The sequence below is a fragment of the Meriones unguiculatus genome, chromosome 7 (genome assembly GCF_030254825.1).
Source record: "Meriones unguiculatus strain TT.TT164.6M chromosome 7, Bangor_MerUng_6.1, whole genome shotgun sequence".
Taxonomy (NCBI): domain Eukaryota; kingdom Metazoa; phylum Chordata; class Mammalia; order Rodentia; family Muridae; genus Meriones; species Meriones unguiculatus.
In genome coordinates this window covers 41,974,383-42,000,304 of record NC_083355.1, presented here as the reverse complement: position 1 = coordinate 42,000,304, position 25,922 = coordinate 41,974,383, and the positions used below count along the sequence as shown (strand labels likewise).

General features: G+C 43.4%; 1 protein-coding gene and 1 pseudogene across 2 annotated transcripts in view; one reads left to right on the top strand and one right to left on the bottom strand.

Moving 5' to 3' along the window:
• Supt6h (SPT6 homolog, histone chaperone and transcription elongation factor) overlaps positions 1-25,922 on the bottom strand; it is a 55,321-nt gene that overhangs the window by 29,096 nt on the left and 303 nt on the right. For both annotated transcript variants that reach the window (XM_060387209.1, XM_021630561.2), the window contains exons 2-19: positions 10,447-10,585; positions 9,575-9,733; positions 9,404-9,480; positions 8,918-9,110; positions 8,702-8,786; positions 7,913-8,186; positions 7,125-7,226; positions 6,614-6,730; positions 6,175-6,264; positions 5,850-5,992; positions 3,881-4,029; positions 3,661-3,759; positions 3,164-3,293; positions 2,928-3,078; positions 2,640-2,794; positions 2,302-2,497; positions 1,502-1,641; positions 1,290-1,407 (exon numbers count right to left, since the gene is read on the bottom strand). In XM_060387209.1, coding sequence (XP_060243192.1) covers positions 1,290-1,407; positions 1,502-1,641; positions 2,302-2,497; positions 2,640-2,794; positions 2,928-3,078; positions 3,164-3,293; positions 3,661-3,759; positions 3,881-4,029; positions 5,850-5,992; positions 6,175-6,264; positions 6,614-6,730; positions 7,125-7,226; positions 7,913-8,186; positions 8,702-8,786; positions 8,918-9,110; positions 9,404-9,480; positions 9,575-9,733; positions 10,447-10,555 — 2,487 coding nt within the window. In that variant the 5' untranslated portion in view covers positions 10,556-10,585. The remainder of the gene's footprint in view (positions 1-1,289; positions 1,408-1,501; positions 1,642-2,301; positions 2,498-2,639; positions 2,795-2,927; positions 3,079-3,163; positions 3,294-3,660; positions 3,760-3,880; positions 4,030-5,849; positions 5,993-6,174; positions 6,265-6,613; positions 6,731-7,124; positions 7,227-7,912; positions 8,187-8,701; positions 8,787-8,917; positions 9,111-9,403; positions 9,481-9,574; positions 9,734-10,446; positions 10,586-25,922) is intronic.
• Positions 18,196-18,864, top strand: LOC110544418 (large ribosomal subunit protein uL30-like; annotated as a pseudogene).

Below are 25,922 nucleotides of genomic sequence, written 5' to 3'. Positions count from 1 at the left end.
CCTGTCCACACTGGTGCCAAGGACTCATTATTATACCTGTTCCCTAACATGTCTCAAGCCTACTTCTGCTTTAATTGATTTAAAGCATTTCAGAGGATGGACAATCAGAAAATTTTTCTTTTGCTGTAACTCAAAATTTATCTCCTGATACTCGGGAGGCAAAGACAGGCAGATCTCTGTGAGTTCAAGGCTAGCCTGGTCTACAGTGTTTTAGGACAGCCAGGGCTACAGAGGGAAACCTTGTCTTGGGAAAAACAACAACAACAAACACCATAGTTGTTAGTTAACTTTGTTATTTTTTAGAATGAGGCTCTTAGAAAAATTTAAAATAAGAAAGAGCCTGTGGCGGAGGTGGGCGGTGACACACATGCCTTTAATCCCAGCACTTGGGAAGCAGAGGCAGACTGATCTCTCTGAATTTGATGCTAGCCTAGTCTTACAGAGTTCCAGAACAGATAGGACTATACAAAGAAACCCTGTCTTGAAAAGAAAAACAAAAACAGACAAACAAAACCCCAAATCATTATGATAAAGACATTGAGAAACATTCAAATTCATCTTTTTTTTATGAAGGGCAGAAGCAGGGAAAGGTTGGCTTCATGCCCCAGTGGCTCTCAGCTCATGGGACAGTCTGACCCAGATGCTGGTAAGAAAAAAAGTAGCCAGGGCAGCTCTAGGACACAAGGCCTAGGCACTGGCTAGATGCCAGAAGCAAACCACACCTAGTAACTCGAGTGCCATCTACTGCCACAGAAGTGAGACTGATTCCCAATGGTGAGATCATTTTAAAAATTAAAATGGGATCAGAGCTGGTCGTGGTGGCACACACCTTTAATACTAGCACTTGGGAGGCACAGGAAGATGGATCCCTGTGAGTCTGACGATAGCCTGGTCTTCGACTGAGTTCCAGACAGTCAGGATATACATAGGAAGAAACTGTGTCTTGAAAAACTAAACCAAACCAAAGCAAAAAAACAAAAACAACAACAACAACAACAACAAAAAACCCATATAAACCAAACCCAACCAAACAACAACAAAAACACACAAAAAAATGGGGACCAAAATTTCAGTGGAGTACTACACAGTGTGGTTTGTTTAAATTAATGCTTATTATGTTTCTACATCAGTTACTATATCCTACGGTTATCACACTCTATGGCTTATGCTTAAGATGTGATGAACTTATTTACTCATGGAGGTTTTAGTGTTGCTTTGCTCAGGCTGTAACCTCACTGATTGCAGAGTGCACTCCAGGTATACACCTGAGACCCATGTTCTAGATTTACCTTCTTTTCCCGCTCTTCTTCTCTCCATGCAGTTCGCCGTTTGGTAAAATGGGGCAGGCGAAGGAAATCAGTCACTTCTCCTTCACCATTGACTAGGGCACAGAACACAGGGTGATCTCTGCCAGCCAGCCACAGAAAAAACAGAGCAACAGTTAGCAATGTGAACCATGAATAGGAAAAAGAAAATGTGGAAGGCATGTGTGAGATGGCACCTGGCAGAGGAGAAGGCGATGCCTAGCACTCGGATGCCCTTCCCCTGGTTCTCGTCCATGAAGTCATCATCTTCCTCCACCTGCTGATCCGGTCGGTAGGGCGCCACCCTCAGCCAGTTGTAGAGCTTTCGGCTACAGGCCTAAAGTAGAGCAGACACTTTGTCATCAGGGGCTTCAAGGATGCAGGGGCTTGCATTTATGGAGGGCACGTGTTCCTAACCGCCTGGCATGCTTGTAATACAAAAGCCTACTTGCATTTTGGAAACAGAAGCAATACAAGTATTCGGATGAGTAAACAGAGGAAGAGTCTTGAAGAAAACTTGAACATGAACCCTGTGCCCAGTGCGCACTGTTTCTCACCTCATGCTCTGCGTGTCCTCATTCGTTCTCTAGCTATAAGACAACTACAGGGTTTCTTCATTCTCAGTTCTACTAAGGAGAATGAAAGCTAGGGCACGGTGGTATAAGCACTCAGGAGGATCCCAAGGTCAGCTTGGGCTACATCCAGACACTCTGTCTCATCAGGTAAAGGCACCTGCTGCCAGTCCTGATAATCTGAGTTCAATCCACGAGACCCACATAGTGGAAAGAATCAACTTCTCAAAGGTATCTTCTGGCCTCCACATGTTCATGCCACACACATAATTAATAAATAAATATAATTAAGAAAAAGAAAAAAAAAATGAGTTTAGGGCTGGGTGTGTACGTGGCTCAGTGGCAGAACACTTGTGCAAGGCCTTGGGTTAAATACCTGGTTCCACCCCCAGGGAGGATGGAGGCAGTGTGCTTGTGGGCCTCACCTTTACAACACTCTCCCTGGCCTCTGCTAGCAGCTTGTTCTTGAGTTCTTTGGCCATTTGCACATACAGGAACTGCTGCAGAGCTCGCTCAATGGCCATAGTACGCTGCCGGTTCCATTCCTGTACTTGGTGGCTGAACTCATCCCGGTAGTAAAACTGCTTGATCTCCTCAAAATATGTCTGGTCACTGCCATACCTGAGGAAAGCACAAGGACCTGGTGTCTGACAGAGAAAACATGACAGACATTCATGAACCAACCAACAAGGCTGTGTGAACTCAGAAATGGCGGTTAGTGTGCCCGAGGGCTGCTTGTCCTCCAGCCCAGGGCTTAGCTTACCCTTCTACTCCCTTCATGTCTATGCTGATGTCGATGGTAAGCAGCCCTTCCTCTTCAGCCAGACCTATCTTGAGGAACTGGTCATCTCTTAGCTCTTTAACAGGCTTGTTCTTTAAGTACTTAAAAGAATAGGCATAGTGGGCCTCATCCACATCCTGCACACATGGAGGGAGAATCGTTAGCAGGTAGGCAGGCTTGGCCCCGGAAAAAAAGACTGCCTTTGAGTTCAAGGTAGACACGGGTTAGAGTGTGGCCACAACTAGAACAACCACCCTTTCCCCAACTTACCTTTCTGCCTTTCTTGGTTGGGGTTATGTTTAGCTTGGCTCTCTCCTGGAAGGTTTGCCTCAGCACTTGTCTGACAAGGGGCTCCCGGGCAATCTGTAGTGCTACCATGTATCGGGCACCTTCAAGCACAGCTTCTGGTGTAGGGAACTGGCTGTAGGGACAACAGTGGAGCTGCAGGATGACGGTGTCTCAGCCTCCAGGTCACCCCTCCTGCAGGCCATTTGCTGTATGCCCACCTGCAAACGTAATCTTTAGCCAGCTCCAAGGGCTCTGCAGGGAACTGCTCTGTCTCATGCCGCTGGTAGCTGTCACGGAGGTTCTCCCCAAACTGCTCAGGTGTGAGGCCAAACTTTTTGGCCAGGCCATCTACAGAAGCAGAAGAGTGACAGGTGAGGCAGCAGCCAGCCACCAGACACTCAGTGGTCAAAAAGGGACAGCAGCTGTTTGGGCATCAGAGTTTAAAGATGCAATGAACAGGCAGGATAGGTCATCGAAGAATAATCACCTGAAAGATTTCTAATTACCTTAGAAATTTAAGGTACCTCAGATGATCACAGAGAAGGGAAGGGAATATAAAGAGAGTGGCGAGAAGGAGTGTTTGTGGAAACCTTGTAGTTCAGTACTGGCTGAGTGACTAATACATTCTTTCCTGCTCCTTTACACTATGGCTTTACTGGGTGTGCTTCCTTATTCAAAGTTACAATGCCTAGGGGACAAAGAAGGTGGTTTTTACCCAGCCCTGCACTCTGGCAGATGGTGTACATGTCTCTGCGGGAGGCTTGCTTAAGCTCTGGTCCCCTCTGCTCCTCATCTTCAGCTTCCTCACCCTCACCTGGAAACAGAATTTGAGGCAGTCAGCTTTTGTTTCTGATCGCTTCCAAAGATCTGAGAAAACCCTAAAGGGTACCTACACCTACCCCAGCCATCAAGACTGGAGTTTTCTCAGCACTCACCTTCTTCATCTCCATCTTCCTTTATGCGTTTCAGCTTCTTACGGCTAGCCTTGGCAGCATTCTGCATCTTGGGGATGTCACGACCATAGTAAAGTAAGAAATGGTTGTAGACGTCTTTCAGTTCATCCATTGACTGTACATCTTTGAGTCTTAAGGGAAAAGATGCAAGATGCCATTACTGGGAGAAGCTTTGATGTAAGATGCCTAATTCCCAGGATGCAAGGTCAAGTAGGATGAGCAAACAAAGACATGCAATAGTCCCAGACTACAGCTGGGACTACAGCACAGCCAAAGTGTCTTTTTATAAAAGATTTATTTATTTATTATGTATACAATGTGTGTTTGCATGTATACCTGCACACGAGCAGATTTCATTTTAGATGGCTGTGAGCCACCATGTGGTTGCTGGGAATTGAACTCATGACCTCTGAAAGAGCAGCCATTGCTCTTAACCTTTGAGCCCTCTCTCCAGCCCCACAGCCAAGGTATCTTAAAAAAATGTATGTCACTGGGGGTAACAGTGCATGCTTGAGTATTTAAGACACTGAAGAAGGAGGCTTGCTGTAAGTCTGAGGTCAGCCTGGGACATTCAGTAACATCCTGCTTCAAAAACAAATAAGAAAGCTAGATGTGGTGTCCCGGAACTTGAGAGTTGTATTAGGAGCTTGAGGCCAGACTGTACTATAGGAGATCCCATAACTATAACTGTAACTATAACTATAACTATACACACACACACACACACACACACACACACACACACACACACACAAAATGTGAAACTGAAATGGTCAGTGGTAATTAGGAGACAAAGTATAAAGGCCAGGTGTGGCAGCACACACCTGTAATCTTAGCCCTAGAGAGACAGACTAGATTATGAGTTAGAGATCAGTCTGGGCTGCAAAGTAAGACTCTGTCTCAAGAAAGAAAAGCAGTGTAAGGAAAAGGCAGACAGGGCACCATGTGCTTCATGAGGTTCAAAGTCCTTGAAAGCACTTTTTGACTTGTAAGTACTATCCACCCAAACCATCTGTTGCCCTCCAATACCACATTATCCAGAATGCCAACTTACTTTCCAGTTATACACTGTGTCTTTCTTTTCTGTTCTTCCCTTGCTGTTTTTTAAAGATTTATTTATTATGTATAGTGTTCTGCCTGCATAGCAGAAGAAGGCACCAGATCCCATTATAGATGGTTGTAAGGCACCATGTGGTTGCTGGGAATTGAACTCGGGACCTCTGGAAGAGCAGACCGTGCTCTTAACCTCTGAGCCAACCCTCTAGTCCTATACACCGTTTCTTATGTAGCATTATATACATGGATAAATACACATATTGCTAAATCTGAATATGTGATACAGGGGCTGGTGAGATGGCTCGGTGGTAAAGCACTTGTCACTGGATTGCCTGAATCCTCTCCTGTTTATTTTATTTTAGTTTTTTTTTAGTTTTTGAGACAGAAATTATTTTGCCCAGCTTTGGTGTTAGTATTACAAGGTGTGTGACATGATACCTAACTTGAAAACCAAAAGGAGTTTGTCAGATCATTCCCCCCACTTCCCCACAGACCTTTTATAGTTCAGGCTAACCTTGAGCTCCCAGCTCTCCCCTAAGTAACGGGATTAGAGAAATGGGGCACCACTCAGTTAGAAAGTCCACTTTTAGCTGGTGTGGCGCACACACCTTTAGTCCCAGCACTCAGGAGGCAGAGGCAGGAGGATCTCTGAAATTGAGGCCAGCCTGGTCTACAGAGTGAGCTCCAGGACAGCCAACCACACAGAGACAGCCTGTGTGTGTGCTGGGGGAGGGGGATGCACAATAAACAAACAAATAGGAAAGTTCATTTTTGATTAACGATTTGGACTCTAAGGGCTGGGCCCATGCTGCAAATCCTGCAAAGTAACAGTGCTCCTGAGGACCTGTCTATAGTCTGAGGCTCCCTGTAACAAAATAAACCCTTCATGTCCTACCTCTCCATATCAGTGGTATCTAAAGCCCGGATGCCATCAGCCAGTGGTTTGTCAGGGTCAGCAGAGATCTGCTCATACTGATAAGCCTGCATCTTCTCGAACAGCCTCGTCAAGTTCTCTTTGCGGATTCTCAGCTGCGTCCACTAGGGCAGAGGAAGACAGGGGTGAGGAATGGGTTAAGCCCTGGAGACCCAAGTCTGTTGCTCCCTTAGGAGAAGCCCCAGCGGGGGAATTTGGCAGTCCTGGAGGTCAGAGCTGTAGCACCCTGATATTGGCTTTTCTCTACCTGGTGCTCAGTTCCTTACGGGCCTTTTGTCCATGTTACCTTTTCATCCCACTGCCACACCCTCCACAGGTCATTGATGTGCAACTCAGGCTCCACATACTCCTTTCGGTAGAAGGCAATAAAAGGCACCTATGGTGGCAAGGATATTGTTGTCATCCAGAAGAAATATCTGCAAGCTATCTCCTCTGCTAGAGGATAGTAATTTCCTAATCTAGTAACTCCACAAAATTCAAATTAGAAGAAAGGTCTCTCCAACTGGCCCTCCAACGAAAGGTTCTCCCCAATGGAGGAAGTAACATTGCAGACAGGTTGTCTTGTCCCCTGGATCCCTAGTGCCTCCTGTCAGTCACACTCCTGGGTTAAAGGACTCCTCAGGATGAGGAAGGGAGCTTACCACTTGACTTGTAGCTACCTCTTGCCTCACCCTCTAAATCCTAATGAATTTCTAACCTTGGGCTACTAGAGCTCAAGGAGCTACCTCAAAATGCTGATTCCGCATGAAGCCCAGGGCCTCTTTGATCTTCTGAATTGTGCTGGGCCCTTTCCGACTGAAGCTACTAGTTGGCTGGCCACGGTCTAGGTAATCACAACTGTCCTACAGTAAGAAGGAAAAATAAAACAAAAATAGCCATGTCATGTTATCTGTTGTCTTACCATACAAGCACTTCCTAACAAAGATTTTTCTTATATGTACATATACAGTGCTCTTTCCTAGGCATACAGACGCAGACAGGGAAGGAATAGCTTCTCATTTTCATCAGTTGGCTTCTGGTTCATGCCCAAACTTTTTTTTTTTTTTTACATTTATTTTTTCTTTTTAATATGTACAAATGCTTTGCCTGCATGTACACATGTGTACCACATGAGTGCCTGGTGCCCACAGAGGTCAGAAGAGGGAGTAAGAACCATACCCCGATTCTCTGCAAGGGCAACAAGTGCTCCTAGCCGCCTAGCCAGCTTTCCAGCCTAATGTCCAAACTCCTGAGTACCTGGAGGGAGATGGTTGGTGCAGCGAAGGCGTTTCTGTAGATCCAGTCAGCCTCCTCTTCTAGCTCATCGTCTTCAGCCGCCTTGACTGGGATGGAGCGCAGCTATGTAGATGAGAGGGTAAGACATCCTTATTCTATACCTTGCTTAGGAAAAAACATAGACCACTTCTGGATGGAAGCTTGTGATCCTCAGGTACACACTTCTGGTGTTATCTGACATGAAATGAGCATGTTTCAGATCTGCTAATACCATCTTAGGGCTAAGGGTGTAGCTTAGTTGGTAGAGTGATTGCCAAACATGCACATCAGTACCACAGGATGGTAAATACCTGTAATCCCAGCACTCAAGAGAAGATGGAGGCAAAAGGATCACAAATTTAAGGTCATCCCTGGCTACTTACTGAGCTTGAGGCCACTCTGGGCTACATGAGAATCTGTCTCAAAAATAAACAAAACAACAACAACAATAATAAACAAAATCCAAAATAGAATGCAATTTCGAAGTTGGTCCTATAATCCTAGCTACTCAGGCAGCTGAGAGAGGACCACAAGTTTACGATCTGCTTGGGCTACAGAGTCAATTGAAGGCCAGCCTAAGTTAGTGAGACTCTGTCAAAATACAAAGTAAAGAGGGTCACAGACATCACTCAACAGCACAGCTCTCACCCACCACGTATGAGGCCCCAAGTTTAGCCCTCACCACTGCCAGAACAAGCAAGCAGACTCCCTGGACCTGGGACATAGGAGTTTCAGAGTCCACGATGGACACCACTCATTCTGTTTCCTACCTGGAACCTCTCAGGCAAGTCAGTGGCTCGAATTTCATTGTCCTGGTCTGTGAGGTGGCTGCTTTCCAGCTCACTTGGCTCATACATCTCAAAGATGCTCCTGCGGCTCACACGCTTCTTGGTGGTCTTCTTGGGGCGCACTCGGATCTCACCTTCAGCCTCATCATCCTCATACTCATAGTCTTCCTCCAGTTCTTCATCATACTCATTGTATTTCTCAAATTCGTCATAGTCAAAGTCTACACCAAAGATCTCCTGAGCTTCCTGCAGGGCTCTGTGTGTGTGAGAGTAAGAGGCAGGGCTCAGGGTTAAGAGGAGAAATAAAGGCCCTGCCCAGACTTTGCATGCCAGTTGGAAAATCACATTCAATGCAGAATAAGTAAGTGCCTGGAGGTTTCAAAACAAACTATTATTAGAAGATAAAAGGCCTAACTTTGACAGCTGCCAGAGATAGGAACCATACATCACAGGTCGGTGGGACCTTACTCTGCTTGGTGAACCATCTTCTGCCAAGACACTACAGCATTCCCTTTAGAACAAAAGGCCTTTCAAGCTTTTCAGTGTTGATGCAGGTTAGCAGGCCATCCATAAATGAACACACCGGGCAGAGGGGGGATGCTGGACTCATGCCCATGTGGAACTCTATCCTAATCTTTTGAGAGGTGATTTGAGCACAGAGCAAAACAGATGAGAGGAGGGACATTTTAACTGGCAGAAGCCTCTAGACTTCTTCCCAATTACATGCCCACTCAATGTCTTCATCGCCACTGGGTAACAGGCTGCACTTACGCGTCTGTATATCCAGGAAGCTTTTTTCGCCATTTGGGTTTTTTCAAGGGCTGTCCATCATCATCCACAATGAAATCATCAATATCTGGGTGGAGAAGAGATATGTTAGTGCTCAGTCAGTGGATAAGCCTGGTCCTGGTCAGGCAGAAAATTACATCCTAGGAAATCTCAACACCCACCCAATATTGGCTTCCCTGTCCAACATCTGCCTTGTACCTGACTCTTCATCATCTTCCTCTTCTTCCTCTGGAGGAGCTATGGGGGCCTCAACAGCCTCCTGCCCTTCTTCCCCTTCTTCATCTTGGAAGATTTCCCCTGCAATAGCCTCCTTTTCATGTTCCTCTTTGCCAAATTCCTCTTCATCATCATCTTCATCTTCAGACATTTTTTTGACACGTCGGTATTTTTGCTAGTGTTGAGAAAAATGTACCTTTTTAGGACGGAGTTTGTGTGTGTCTAGTATAAGGATGTCTGCTATCCAGGCTCATTTCTATGTTCCCACCACAATTACATTTTATCAAGTGAGATGGGAAAGAACACATTGAGTGATGTTTATCCAGCCCCAAGGCTCATCCTGCAAACTGACAAATCATTTTCTAATAGACTTTAGGTCTGGGCTCTACAGCATTAAGCTACTGGGCATCCTCCTCTTCCCTGGTGACTTCCAAACTATTCAGGAAAAAGAATAAAGAAAAAACTTACTCCTCGTTTGACTTTAACACCTAAATTCTCCTCAATGAGGTCAAAATCATCATCTTCCAGGCGGTCATCAAAAGATGCTAAAGAGAACAAAGGGTACCCAGGGTGAGAGGAGGTTCTTCTCCACTGAAACTTCCATCCCAACCTCAGCTCACACAGGGTCATGCTACTCACTGCGTTTTCTCTTCTTGTGGCCAACATCATCTTCTGAATCACCAGAGTCACTGACCTCATCCTCCTCTCCTTCTTCTTCATCATCATCATCATTGATAAAGCCTTTCAGGTTGCCTCGCTCATCTTGATCATCTAGATTCTCCTCTTCCTCCTCCTCATCTGAAAACATGTGTGTCTGAGCATGGAGATTGGAAGTAGAGGGGAGTGGTGCAGACTAACCACTTAATTTCAATTATTCTTCTGCCCTGAACCCAGTGACCAGGTGCCATGTTAACTCTCTGCCCCATGTAATGGCACAGTGCAGAACTTGGAGGAGCAGTACCTGTAAAGGAAGCCTTCTTTCCCACATTTATCATCTGTCTTTAGGAAAAAATGATCTTCCCAACTACTTTGCCACCTCAAATTATTCCTAGAAGCTTTACACCTACCAGTAACCTATGTTCTTCAAATTACAAACTCAGCAAGTATATTCCTTCTTTTATTCTTTTGATGAAAGTTTTACCCCTTTTCCCCTTTAAAGTTATTTCACAATTCTACTCTGCTGATGATCCCAAAGCTTAGAAATGGGCTACATAAACATTCACAGGGCTAAGAGTGGGAAGCATTGTCCCACAGACTAACGGAAACTTACACTAGCATAAAAAAATAGCTGCATCTTACTTTGTCCTCCTAGTTTTCTAAGTACTGTGCCTGGGACACTCTACGTGTGCACACTATGTGCACTATGTGTTTCTAAGAATGACTGAACGTTCTCAAGCTGGTACCTCATGTGTGAGAACTTCTGCGCTCAGCCTGAGCCTTTCATCAGCAAGAATCCAACTATCCAAAGCTTAGGAATAGTGGGGAGAAGCTTGAGGCTGGGGCCTCCTCACCATCATCCTCCTCTTCCACAAACTTCTTGGTGACTCTAGGTACCACCTCGCCTTCATTATTGTATTCTTCCTCTGACTCTTCGGCCTCACTTTCCACAAAATCAGACATTGCTGCTGCTTCTCACAGCCTCCTTGAAGACTACAAAAGGAAAGGAAGTAGGGGGTAGGGCACAAAAATGAGACACATGAGCCAGATGCAGTGACACACGCCTTAATCCCAGCACTCAGGAGGCAGAGGCAGGCAGATCTTTTTGAATTCCAAGGGCAGCCTGGTCTAATGAGTGAGTTCTAGGAAAGCCAGAGCTACATAGTAAGACCCTGTCTTTCCCATAACAAACAGACAACCAAAGACACAAGATTTTAAAGAAAGCTCTTAAACTTCCCCCAAAATCTTTGTAGCTATCTACCACAGCTCTGCCCGTGCCATCATTTCTGCTCAGTAAGAATCAGGAGGCTCAGCATGAGGGTGGCTCAATAGTAAGGGTTCACCCAGCATGTAAGAGGCCCCAATTTGATTCCAGAACCAGAAAACAATTAGATGGCTCCATATCGCCCATTCTTCCTGGGGTTGCTCTTATCTGTATTTTAAGATATGGCAATCATAAAGCATGTTTATATCAGAATATTTTCCTCTTTCTCATTGTTTTCACTGAGAAAGGGTTTCACTCTGTAGTGTAGGTTGGCCTTGAATTTATAGCAAACCTCCTGCTTCTGCCTGTCTAGTGCTAGGATTATTAAAACTAACTACCGCATCTGGTTTCATTATTTTTCTTAACCTAGGTGTTTTATTTCACAATTGCAGATGAAGAAAGCAACTAACAGGGATTATTATATAGGTGAGGCTATGATAGTAGTGAGATTATATATGACTTGTTCACAGGAAGTTTGGGAAGGAGTAACTGTCAACACTTCACCTAAAGTGCTTTCATACATACTCTAGCAGAGTCAAAAAATATAAATAAATAAAATTTTAAAAATCCCTGCCATGCACAGTAGCACAGGATTTTAAATCCCAGGACTAATGAGACAGAGCAAAAGGTGGATCTCTGGGAATCTGAGGCAGACTGGTCTACATATGAGTTCCAGGTCAGCCAAGGATTCAAGTAAGCCCTTGTCCCCTCCCAGAAAGGAGGGGTGGGGAGACTAGAGGAATGGCCTAGTGGTTAAAAGCACTAGCTGTTCTTCCAGAGGACTCTGGTTTGATTCCCAACAGCTACATAGTTTCTCACAGCCATCTATGACTCCAGGCCCAGGGCATCCAATAGCTTCCAGATTCTTTAGGCACCAGGCACATACATGGTACACAGACTTATTCAAGCAAAACAACCATACATATAAAATTAATAAATATAGTTTTATATAAAATTATACATATAAAATAATAAAATTATTTTTTAAAAAAGGAAGAAAAGTCCATTTTGAATAAACTAAACAATACTATATAAGCTTATGCCTACTTGTGTGACTCCTGGTTTAGAGAATTTGGCTGAAAAAAGAGCTTCTTCAGAAACATCAGAACCATGATGAAGCCATTTGTATCATTTACCTCCTACTTTCATTTTTGTTGCTGTGATAAACACTGGCCAAAAGCAATCGAGAAAAGGGAAGAACGCATTCATTTTACAATTCTAGGTCATAGTCCATCCCTGAGGGAAGTAAAGGCAGGAACTTGCAGGCAGGTTTGCTTGCTATTCCATACAGCATCACCTTTGACCAAGGTACTCACTTCACAGGCAAGACACAGTAGGAGCCATGAAAAATCCTGCTTTTAGCTGGCTTGCCCACACTGAGCTAGGACCACTTGCCTAGTGATGGCAGTGCCACAGTGGACTGGGTCCTCCTACATTAATTAACCATCAAGAGGACCCCACAGACAAACGCCGAGGCTTACTCCTCTTAGCTGCCTCTTAACTGTATCAGGTTGACAGTAAAAGCTAAACAAAGCTTCTCCCTTCCAAAAAATCTTTCAAAGTCTTTCATGGCCTACAGAAAAAAAAGTAAAGACTAATGAATGTAAGAGATTAAATTCTAGCTGGGTGGTGGCACAGACCTTGATCCCAGCACTCAGGAGGCAAAGGCAGGCAGATCTCTGAGTTCAAGGCCAGCCTGGTCTATAGAGTGAGTCCCAGGATAGCCAGGGTTACACAGAGAAACCCTGTCTCCCTGCCAAGAAAATAAATAAACAAACAAACAAATCAAATCTTGATCTTATCACCTAGCCCCTAGATCACCGGGAGAATGACAGCAGGACCACCCAAGCCTGTTGAACTAAGCTTCATCTCTGAAGCCCATGGCTGAAGGAGAAAATAGATTCTTGAAAGGTGTTCTCTGATCTCTTCATGCACACTGTGAATCATGCTCTTGCACACACAAACCACATACACAATAATAAGTATAAAAATGATGAAAGTTGGTAAGATGGCTCAGTGGGTAAAAGCGCTTGCTGGGCAAAACCTGGTGACCTTAAGTTTATCCCTGGAACCCACGTAAAGATGGGGAAAACACACACCACAAAACTTGTCTATCCTGTCTCCCTCCCTCATCATAAAGGTGTGAGTAGTGGCACACACCTTTAATACGAGCACTTTGAGTTTAAGGACAGCTTGGTCTACAGAGTGACTTCCAGGACACCCAGGGACACAGAGTTAAACCCGTCTCAAAACAAACAAACAAACAACCCCCCAAAAACAAACAATAAAAACCCAAACCCAAACCAAACCAACCAAACAAACAAATTCACTGCTTCTCTTTTGTTTTAGAGACACTGTCTCAACATGACCCCAGAGTGGCCTAAAATTTGCCATGTAGCCAAGGATGAACCTGAACTCTGGACCCTCCAGCCTCCTCCTCCTCCCAGGTCCTGAAATTACAGGTGTCAACTGCCAAAACCAGCAAAATGCAGTTGCAAAGAAATGTTAACTGGGTTTCTTTTTTCAAAAACTTTTATTTTAAGCCAGGCATGTTAGTACATGCCTTTAATACCAACACTCTGGAGGCAGAAGCAGGTGGATCTCTGTGAGTTTGAGGCCAGCCTGGTATAGAAAGTGAGCCCAGGACAGCCAGGGCTACCTACACACAAAGAAACTCTCAAAAAACCAAAATTTTGGGCTTGGAAATGGCTCTGCAGTTAAGAGCACTGGCTTCTCTTTCAGAGGACTCAGGTTCAATTCCCAGCACCCAGCACCCACATGGCATCTTACAACTGTCTGTAACTCCAGTCCAGGGGATCTGATATCCTCATACATACATACAATGCAGACAAAACACCAATGACACATGAAATATAAATCTGCATACAAATTATTTTTTGTGTATGTATTAGTGTTTTTCCTGCACATAATGCCCAAGGATGCCAAAAGAGTACATCAGATACTCTGGAACTGGAGTTACACAATAGTTAACCTTTATGTGGTTGCTGGGAAACAACCACATAATACTATATAAGCTTATGCCTACTTGTGTGACTCCTGGTTTAGAGAATTTGGCTGAAAAAAGAGCTTCTTCAGAAACATCAGAACCATGATGAAGCCATTTGTATCATTTACCTCCTACTTTCATTTTTGTTGCTGTGATAAACACTGGCCAAAAGCAATCGAGAAAAGGGAAGAACGCATTCATTTTACAATTTTAGGTCATAGTCCATCCCTCTACGAGAACAAGTTATTTTATTCACAGAACCTGTTGGGGAATGGTCTTGTGTACTGTGTATTCAAAGGCTGATTTATGTGCCCAGAGATCTGGTTGCAGTCCTGATGTGGGCATTCTCATTTCTATGAAGAATCTCCTGTCTTAATGTTGTGTAAAAACTGTTCTCTGTCATCTCTGATTGGTTAATAAAGAAGCTGAGCAGCTAATAGCTGGGCAGGAGCATGAGGCTGGACCTCCAAGGCCAGTCAGGAAGGTCTCAGGGATCAGGAAAAAGAGAGGAGGGGGAGGTAAGGAAAGGAGAAAGAGGAAGAAAGGGGCAGCAAGGGAGAGAAGAAAGAAGAAGAGAGAAGCTTGAGGGGATGGAAGAGCCATTAGAAGGCTGTTGTGAGGACAAAGATGGAGCAGGAACAGCCAGTGTGAGACTAGGTGGTAAGTAAAAGGGCATGTAGCTAGGAAATAGTCCAGATCAGCTTAGATGAGTCAGAATAGACGACTACCTGCCCAGCTATAGTGCTTAAAGCTTATTAATAAATGTAATAGGTTTCCGTGACATTATCTGGGAGATAGATCTGGCAGTAGAGATTCCTACTTTATTTTTACAGAGCTGTTTATCCAGCCCTTTCAACTAGGTTTCAATTTGAGTTCTGGGTTTAATTTTACTTAGCATTCTATAACTCTGTACCAACTAATAAAGTCATCTCCTACTTTCTTGCTTTCCAACTAAAGCCTGGAAATGGAGAACTCAGAAACCTTAACTGAGCCTTTAACAGAACCAGCACTTCGAAGCTGTGACAGCACAAGCTTGTAATTCTAGCTCTAAGTGCAAGGCCTTGGGCTAGGGAGCTAGTTTAGTTAATAAAGTGTTTGCCATGTGAGCCTGAGGACTTGAGCTGATCCCTGGAAAGCTGGACATGGTGGCACGGACCGGTAGTTCCTAGCACTGGGGCAAGCAGAGACTGGTGGATCTGAGGGGCTCACTACCCTAGCCTACTTGATAAGCTTCAGGCTATTGAGACTGACTCAAAAAAAAAAAAAAAAAAGTGGACAGCCCTTTGGAAGGGTACCTGAGGTTATCCTCTGGTGTCTATATGCACATTTGTGCACTTGCACAATACTCACACTCTCCACACATGAGCAAAAGGATAAGTTCTGGGGCTGGATAGATGGCTCAGAGGTTAAGAGCACTGTCTGCTCTTCCAGGGGTCCTGAGTTCAATTCCCAGCAACCACATGGTGGCTCACAACCATCTATAATGAGATCTGGTGCCCCCTTCTGGTCTGTAGCTGAACATGCAGAACATTTTAAACATAATAAATAAATACATATTTTTTTAAAAAGGATGTTCTTTAGTGATATAGAGAATTCAAAGCTAGCCCGAGCTATTTGAGATCCTCTAGAAAGCACACAACCAACCACCACCACTACCAAAACCCCATAAAGTAAGCAAGCCAAGTAATAACCCAAGATTCTACCTCAGATCCTTGAAACTGGCTCAGAAACACTCCTCAGCTATCCTGTACTATCTATGCAACCTTTTCCCACACTCCAGATTAAAAGAAATCATACCCAGCTAAGGTGCTAATAAAAACTATGACAACAAATTACAATACAAGATGCATTTTAAGCCCTTTGTGGTTCTGCACCAGAAAAGCTATATTCCTTTAGGTATTCTGCACAAATTACAGTTGCTTAGAGCCTGTTATGTAAATGTAGTGGCTGTAAGTTCTCCTGAAAATCACCTAAACTGCTATCAACCAATACCATACCTAATTAAGATGACCTGAATTAAAAATATGATAGCAGGGTGTGGTGGTGCACACCTGTAATCCCAGCACTGAAGGAGGCAGGGGCAGGCAGATTTCTGTGAGTTCAAGGCCAGCCTGGTCTACCGAGTGAGCTCCAGGACAACCAGGACTATTACACAAAGAAGTCTGGTCTCCAAAACCAAAAATACAAACCAAACCAAATAAAAAACAAACAAACAAACCCCATCAACAGCCAGGAGCAGCTGTCTGGAGATGTACTGCAACTGGTAAGTTTTTAGCATGCAAGAACATTCCCTTCTATTCCTAGCGCTGTAGAAACTGAGCATGGCGGCTTAAGTCTGTATCTCAGAGCATGAGGGGGAGCAAAAGAGCAGAAGTTCAAGGTCATTAATAAATCAATATACAGTGATTCTGAGGCTAGTTGTCTCAGAGAAAAAAAAAAGATAACACAAGTGGAGATTTGGGGTTCAGATGGGAAAGAAATCAAAGGCTGAGGTTTCATTTTCATTCTTTTTCATGTGGCCACCACATAAGCTATGTTAAAGCTAGGGCCTAAAAAAAAAAAAAAAAAAAGCAGGATTGTTTGTCAAGGAGCTGACTTGTTAAATAGAGCAATAGATATGAAAACAAACCATTCCTATTACCAAGCGTTCTACTTTGATTTTCTCTTAAAAATGTTAGTTATGTTAAAAGGTAGTGTATTTACTTCTTCTTTTTTTTTTTAATTTATTATTGATTATGTATACAGTGTTCTGCCTGCAGGGCAGAGGAGGGCACCAGATCTCAGTATAAGGTTATGAGCCACCAATGTGGTTGCTGGGAATTGAACTCAGGACCTCTGGAAGAGCAGCCAGTACTCTTAACCTCTGAGCCATCTCTCCAGCCCGTGTATTTACTTCTTTAAAATTTACTATAGTCTAAATACCTAGAGGGGGCTGGAGAGATGGCTCAGTGGTTAAAAGCACTGACTGCTTTTTCAAAGGACTGGGGTTGAATTCCCAACACCCACATGGCAGCTCACAACTGTCTGTAACTCCAAGATCTGACACCCTCACACAGATATACATGCAAGCAAACCACCAATGCCCATAAAATACATACAGCAGCCAGAGAAATGGAGAAGAGAAATGGAAAACAAACCAAACAAACACCAATAGATGCAAAACCCAGCCAAAAACCACTATAGATCTCCCCCCCGTATGTACACACACACACACACACGTTTATACTTATGTATATATGTATTCATATATGTATAAATATACAAACATATATATCAGTGCGTGTGTGCTCTGTGTGTGGAGGGGTGGCCGGTTCTCTTCCACCTTTCCATCAGCTCAGGTTGTGCATCAAGTGCCTATATCTACTGAAGCATCCCACTGGCCCCCACCCCTTGGTACTTTAACTAAAAACAGTTTATTGCTCACCTATCAAATGCCAGACACTTAGTAAATAGCCTACTAATCCCTACTGGTCCTGTGAGCTATAAAATGTTAAAATATTTCTGTATCCACTTAGAGCATAAAGAAATAAAAACCAGAAAGGGTGGAGCTACACTCCGAGGTGAGGTCTCTTGTTCAAAGTGATTCAGTCATCAAAACTAACACTTGTCTGACTGCAGCATCATGTTGGTCACACTGTATCAGTACTTCTCAAAGTGTGGTCCAGGGAGCACCTCTCCTGTGTCGTAGTATTTTCCATGTCATATCGTACCACATGTGATAGCACAACAGACTTATTTCAGAAAAAGTTTAGAGCAGGGAAAAATCACACTGTCAAAAACAAAGAGTGTATGGTATTTCGCGTATTTCTGTCTGTACATTGTGTGTACCATGTACATATACTGTACCACTAAATCCTTTTTTGTTTTTGTTTTTTGAGACAGGCATGTGCCACGCTCAGATCCCTTGAATAATTTTTAAGATTATAAATTGGGCACACCTGTGATCCCAGCACTTGGGAAGGCAGAGGCAGGTGGATCTCTGTGAGTTCGAGGTCTACAAAGTGAGTCCAGGACAGCCAAGGCTACACAGGGAAATCCTGTCTTGAAACAAGCAAAAAGACTATAAATTGGCTTCTTTTTTCCCCTGGCTGGAACCACGGACGCCGTGCCAGAGAAGAAAAGGTTTCTGTTGTACCAGAAACAATTAAGAAAAAACAAAGGAGGAGCTGGAGAGATGGCTCAGCAGTTAAGAGCACTGTCTGTTCTTCCCAACACCCACATGGCTCACAACTGTCGATAACTCCATCACCTACAGACATACTTGCAGGCAAAACACCGAAAAGAACATAAAAGAAAAGAAATACATACATAAAAGAAAAGAAAATGAAAAAGAAAAGGAATTTCACAGAGTTGAAGGTGAAGCGCCTGAGTAAGAGTTTGCCCTGAAGATGCTGCGAAAGGCAAGGAGGAAGCTTATCTGTGAGAAGGCCAAGCATTATCACAAGAAGCACAGGCAGATTTACTGAGATTTAGATGGCTAGGATGGAAAAAAGAAAAGCTGGAAACTTCTATGTGCCTGCAGAACCAAAATTGGCTTTTGTCATCAGAATCCAAGTTATAAGCCCAAAGGTCTGCAAGGTATTGCAGTTTCTTCAACAGATCTTCAATGGCACCTTTGTTAAGCTCAACAAGGCTTTGATTAATGTGCTGAGGATTGTGGAGCCGTGCACTGTGTGCAGGTGCCCCAACGTGAAGTCTGTGAATGAGCTCATCTACAAGCCAAGCTATGGCAAAGTCAGTAAGGAGTGACTGGCCTTGACAGATGGTCCTGATAGTCCCTTGACTGCTCCTTCTCTTAGTAAATTCAGCATCATCTGCATGGAGATCTAATTCATGAGATCTATACAGTTGTAAAACACTCCAAGAAAGCAAATAACTCCCTGTGGCCCTTCGAACAAGCTTCTCCACGGGGTGAAATAGAAAAAGACAACTCACTTTGTGGAAGGTGATGCTGGCAACAGGGAAGACCAGATAAACAGGCTTATTAGATGGATGAACTAAGGTGTCGCCAACGCTATTTTTTTTTTTTTTTTTTTTTTTTTTTTGAGACAGGGTTTCTCTGTGTAGCCTTGGCTGTCCTGGGCTCGCTTTGTAGACCAGGCTGGCCTTGAAATCACAGCAATCCACTAGCCTCTGCCTCCCTGAGTGCTGGGATCACTGGTATGTGCCACTGCACCTGGCTCATTGTATTTTTGTAATCTGGTCAGTCACTGCTTGGCAAAAAGAAAAAAAAGAAGGAAAAGAAAAGAAAAGAAAAAAGATTATAAGTTGGTCCTGAGAAGTTGGATGATGACTGTAAAGATTTTGCAGAGCTGTGACATGGAAGTCTTTGGATTAGGCAGATGTCCTCCTCCTCCTCCTCCTCCTCTCCCTTTCCCAAGATCATTCCCAATGACTGTTAAGGTCATTTAGTCTAATACCAAGTGAGTGTCTTTAAAACTTTTGCCAACTAAATCTGAAGCTCCCTGTGATGGATGTGGTAGCTTATACCTTTAATGCCAGGACTTAAAAGGTGGAGGCAGGGGGATCTCTTGTGAACTGGAGGCCAGCCTAGAGTTCCAGGCCAGGGCTACAGTGAGACCACATCTCAAATAAAACAAAACAAAACAAAAAACCAATGTGGAAGAAAGGCCAGAGAGAGTTAAAAACCCCACCCCTATATTTGGTATTTTTAAGGCAAAATCTTAAACTAGGCTGTGTAACCTGAAACTCAATTCTGTAGGATTCACAGAAATCTTCCACCCTCACCCTGAGTTCTATGATTAAAAAAGTAAACCATTATGACTGCTAATTTTAATTTTAACATTGCTTCTCCTAAGGGGTAAGCCCTGAACTGAGATATTAAAAATAGATTTGGATTTAACAGTCTCCACACACAGTTTGCTTTAATCAGGTCCTTCCATACCATGAATTCAGTCTTTTAAGTGGTCAACATCTTCAACTCAAATGCTAGCTCTTATAGATTAGCTGTCCTTAGTCAGAGAGAAATACACAACCTACTGGAGAAAACAAAGGCTTTTTTTTGGGGGGGGGAGATTCAGGGAAGAAGGCAGCTGGTGTTCCCGGTTGCATGCAGCTTGGGAAGACAACTGTATCCCTTCCCTCCCAGCTCCCAGCCTAGGTAAAGATAAAGCACATATACTGCCCTGTGCCATACTGCTGTGGAATGCTTCCAATCTAGCTCAATGCTGACTTCCACTTAAAAGAGGTGTGCCAGAAGCAATCATGACTTTCCACTTTCCATGGCTAGATTTGAAGAGTGCTGTATCAGCACCACAGGCTGAGGATGCCAAGCAGCAGCAACTCCAGAATAAAGGAAACATCACTTGTGTATATTATTATTTTTGTTTTGTTTCACACATAGCTCTGGCTGTCTTGGAACTCACTCTGTAGACCAGGAGGGCTTCAAACTCACTGAGATCCACCTGTCTCTGCCTCCCGAGTGCTGGAAGCAAAGGCATGTGCCGCCACCACCACCCAGCTACTTGTGCATATTATTATCCATGGTATATAGGACGAGTTGATTGTAGTTTTGATTTTTGCATTTAGCACTCACATTCTTCAAAGTAACGGTTGTAAGTTAAATCTGCATTTGAAATAGGCCTTGAAGAAAAGAGTGACAGAGGGAAGCTTCTCCAAGTAGAAGCATGCTGCAGCGTAAGACGAGGCTCAAAGGGAGCCGGTGTTGGTTACCATGGCAGTCTCTGGAAGAAGACTAGAGCAGGGATCAGATTGCCACAGGGGAGAACTCAGCAGTCCCTCCTTTCCAACGATAACTTGTAGGAGGCAATTAAGAGAAGACCAACCTGAAGAGACAGCTAGCCTGTTAACTCCTTTTGTTTTGATGTTTCAAGGAACATTTAGATTTTATTTGGTTTAGGGTCAAGCTCTGTTCTGGGTATTGGTAGGTAAAACTGAATAAAATGTTTCCTCCCTGGTGGAGTTTGTAATTTTTATAAATTATGTTATGGTAAAACATGAATGAGGGGGAGGAATATGTCAGGACATCTGAACGACATGTATAAGGCTCTCGGAAACAGACAATGAGAAGAGCATGCTGAGAAGGGACTATTTCAGAAAAGAGGTGCCTGACTGAGGAGAGAAAGAACACAGCCTGGGGTGTCCACCCCCTGCAGCTCTTCTCATTCTCGAGAGTGTCTACTCCTCCTTAATAAATCTGTTTGTTCCACTAAAAAGGGGAGGAGTGTCCTGGATAAATGCACCATGAACAAAAACTTAAGTTTATAAGGCCTAGTTATAAACTGGGGAATAGACCTACAAGTCTACTGTGGAGTTTAAAATTTAAAATATTTCACATTCTGTTACTGCGAACTAAGGTTTGGGCTTATTTCAATGGTATCAATGAGTGAATATCCATTTAGAATGCAAAAACCTGAAAAAAAAAAGTTTCAGAACTTACCTACATTTTTTTTTTAAATACTCGTTTTAGAACTACTTATAAACAACCTAATTATAAGAAATTAAGATGTCAAAAATAGAGGCTTGGAGCTATTTGGATGGTTCAGCCTGATGACCTGAATTAGATCCCAAAACGCACATGAAGGTGGAAGAACTGACTCCACAGAGCTAGCCTTAGGCCTCCCAATTCAGGCATTCCCATGCCTACAACTCACAGAGAAAAACACACACTTCCTTTCTCTCTAACAAGAAAGAAAGAAAATATACAGAAAATATACAGAATATGGTAGCACCCCCGAGTCTCCAGATCTTGGCAAGCTGAGGCAGAACTGCAAGTTAGAAGCAAGCATGGGCTACACAGTAAGACCTTGTCACAACTGAAGAGAGTACCAGAGGATATTCTAACGGAGAACCCAACCTGGTTTTGAAGAAATGCATTTAAATAAAGATCTAGCCAGGAGCCAGGAATGGTGGCACATGCCTTTAATCCCAGGACTCAGGAATTAGAGGCAGTTGGATCTCTGAGTTCAGTGTTGCAGGATATCCGATCACTGTGTTGCTTACTAGAAAAACCTATTTCCAGCTTTGGTGTAGCTTATCATAGCACACACCTTTAATCTAAGAGCTTTTCTGCTTGAGTATTGTAAACAGGATTAAATAAAGTTAATCCTGCCTCAAGAGGCAGAGAAAGAAACCAATTGACCTTCCTCCTCAGCCAAGGTCCCAAAAGGAAATAAGGTATGCTCCTTCTCAAAAACTCCCTCAAACTGAGTGTCCCTCCCTTCTACTTCCTGTGCATTTCTCTATCCATCCTCTTGACTTCCTCTTGACTTACCCTCTATGGTGTTTCCCTGTGTCCACTCCCTGTCGACTAGTTGGAATCCGTAGAGGAATTTTAATTCAGAACATGGCTACTCTGGTAAGAGATCACATTCAAATACCTTCTAGTATGGTCTGAATGGTCCAGCTGGAATACAGACACATCCTTAGTACCTACCTTTAATCCAAAAACAATGAAGGTAAAGTTAGTTGGTAGAGGGAAGCAGAGGCATTTGCAAGGGATGTCTAATTGAGGGGTAGACAAAGTAATAAATCACAGAAAGAATTGACAGAGTAGGATATGCCCAACTCTCATGAGAAGAGAGAGGTGACTTAAAAGAGAGCAGCACAAAGGGAGAATGACTTTTACCGGGACAGATATACAGAGACAGGTTGCAGAGAGAGAACAAGCTTGACACAGGTAAAGACACAATGAGCCAGAGAATAAGAAGCCAGAACATTAGAACATATTGCAAAAGTTAGTATGAGGCCAAGCAGAGCAATTTAGTCAGAGGCCAAGAAAGAAGCCAGACTGAATCAGTCAGCTAGGAGAGAAGTTTGAGCCAGAACAGCTGAGCTGAACTGGACAGCAGGAGTTCAGAAAGAATTAGAAAGGGTGAATTTATTCAGTAGTAAGTCTCAGGGGTTGAAAGCATTCTAGGCCTAGATTAAATTTTATGGAAGCTAGAAGCTTCCAGGACTAGGCCTAGGTTAGCACATAGAGGCAGTAAGCTTCCAAAATGACAATTACATCAGGCAAATAAAAGATACTTTACATTCTAGGCCAGCCTGGTTTCAGTGAGTTCCAGGAAAGCCAAGGCTACACAGAGAAACCCTGTCTCAAGGTAGGAATGGGGTGGATGGGTGAGGCAGATGGAACATGTTGCTGGGCATGACAGAAAATGCCTTTGATCCCCAAAGAGACAGAAGCAGGCAAGTCTAGTTTACACTTCGAGTTCCAGACCATCTGGGTCTACATAGTGAGACCTTCCCTCAAAAAATACATTAATAAAATTTAAAACACCTAAAGAGTGAGGAGTTATGAGAAGCAAGTGTAGGAACTGACTACTTGGGGAGGCAGTTGGAGGAGGTGCTAGAGAAGAGCCTTTTCTGTAGCATGAACCATGGCAGCAACAGAGAAGGTCAGTCTGTCCAGGGAGAGGAAGGGATCATGGGAAGACTGCATAGTATCTTTATAGTTAAGTTAAAGGCTTCAAAGACTGTAGGGGAATCTGAGTGGAAATAGAAAACTGGGGGAATAATCTCATGGCTCAGGCAAAAGATGATGGTGGCTTACAATACAGAGAAGGGATCTAAACAGAGCACTCAAGATTAAACTCCAAGAGAAACCCAAAATTTAGACATTAGGAAGAGAAGTAAAGTGTCTAGTAAAGAAGACTGAAGCATTCAGGAGGCTGAAGTAGATCAAAAGATAGAGGCCATTTATACTACATAGAAAGACTTTGACTCAAAAAAACAAAACGCGCCCAAACCACATCAGGTACAGTGGTAGATACCTATAGTCCCAGCTACTTGGGAGGTTAAGGAAAGGGATCCATGAGTTCTGGTTGAAGCATCAGTATGATTGTATTTTTGAACTTTAACCTCTGAGGAGTGACAAACTCCCACTATGCCTAAGGAGGGGTAAGGTAGCCCAGGGCTAGAAAAGAAAATTGATGAAGATAGACCTTCCCCCAAACACCAGTGAGATGACTTGGCCAGCAAAAACACTGACAGAATGACTTTATAAAAATGCAATAAAATTTTTTTAAAGACTCAAAAGGGGCAGCTAGTTCAACAGAGAAAATGCAAGAACAAAGTATTAGCAACAGCCAAGGGGACAAGGTTGAAAATAAATACAGAGTATCCATGGATTTGGCAACATAGTAGCCACTGGTGACCATATAATTTTGATGAGCAGTTAGAAGAGAAGTTTTCTTATCTTTCTTAAAAAAGATAAGAAAACTGAACTGGAAGAAACTGAAACCTGACTATGAAGTGAAAATTAGGGTGATGAGGCTAGGCACATGCTTGTATTCCTAGCACTGGGGAGGTGGAGGGCAGACTGACAAGAGTCTTAGATCAGCCTGGGCTACATACAAGAAAGATGATGGCTGGAATGGCCTTTGGGAGATATCAGAACATAACATTCGCTGATGGGATGAGGTTTTAGTTCTGTTTGTTCGGTTTTTGAAACATGGGATTTGATGACTGATACTGGGAAGTAACGGTTAGGAACTCAGTGATCATATACAACTTAGATGACCATGACATTTATTAAGCAGAGGTAGGCAGATCTCTATTAGTTTAAGGCCAGCCTGGCCTACAGAGTTTGTTCCAGGTCAGCCAGGGTTACAAAGAGAAACTGTCTTGACGCCCTCCGCCAAAAAAAAAAAAAAAAAAAAGAAGAAGAATACTGAAGGCAGAGGCAATTTATTTGCTTCCAAGAATGTTTTCACCGCAATAGAGTGTGCTATCCTATGAAGAAGGCCTGGAGGGAGTAATAGAAAATAAGATTGAATTTCAGCACTGTACCACTTTCTGCTGTCATTATTCACTTGGTAAGACTGAGCTCTTTTGGAGAGTATTAATACTTTGCTAATCTAACCTAATAGCCACATAAGCCAACCAAATAAAATAAGCTTGTAGGACACTAGGCATGGAAAGGGATTCTAAATTCATGGCCGAGGGTAGAGTTGCTTTTGTTTCAGATAGGGTCTACGAATGCAGCAAAAACTCAAATTCCATGATTCTCCTGGCTCAACCTCTCAATTGTTGCTATCGTAATTGTTGTGTGGTTAAAACACTGAAGACTTTCAAACTGTTAACTTCAGTGTTCAACAGTTCAACTAAGCTTCCCATCACCCCACACAAAAATAATTGAATTCAGCACCTTCCACACTTTATCTTAATACTCCTTTGCTGGGGAGGGGGCCAGGCCCCTCCCCTTCCTGAAGATTTATAGGCAGTTAACGGTTGCTAGGGGGAGGGGCTCATCATGAGATCCCACCAATCCTAAGGATCTACAGCAATTCATGGTTACTGTGGGAGGGACATGTTTCCTTTAGGGTGTAGCCCAGGCTTCTCTGAATAACCCCTCGCCCACGTTCCTGTAAGTAACCTTAAATTCACTAATTAAAGCACACTTATACACACAAAAATAAATGAACGCAATGGGGGATTTGAAGAAGGGCATCACCAGGAATGGGGTGTGTGTGTGGGAAATAAAAAAAATTACCCTACTACTTTTGATATTAACAGTGACTTTCCATAAGTATTACAAGAAGACTTAAGCAAAACAGGAAAACTGCTTTACTTAGATACTTAAACTGAGTACCTGATGTCAAACAAGAATATGAGCTTCTGATTTAACGACCCACTCTGATATTTATGGTAGGTTTTTGGCATGTGTTTGAGGAAATAAACTGCGCAGGATGGAGGGCTTCTATACAAACTCTTCTGTAAAAAGGGTAAAGGGACTCGGCCATCCACGAGGAAGAAAGTTAAAATTTTCAACAATAGGAAAAGAACTAACATTCAGCACAGTACACCAGCCTCATAGCTGAAACACAGAAAGTCCGGTAGGCTCCACACGCCCGAAATAATTAATCCGGTCACCCGATGCCAAGTAAGAAACCCTTGGGTCTCTTCTAGTCCCGATTTTTCGCGTGGCCCAGATACCAGAAGCCGCGGAGAAGATGGGATCACAGAAAGCCTGATTCAACAGGTAACCCCAGGTCACAGGTTCGGATGGTAGACTGCGTGGGGAAGGACCTAGTGACTCTGAGCAACCACAGCTCTTTCCTGTCCTTTTCCCCTGG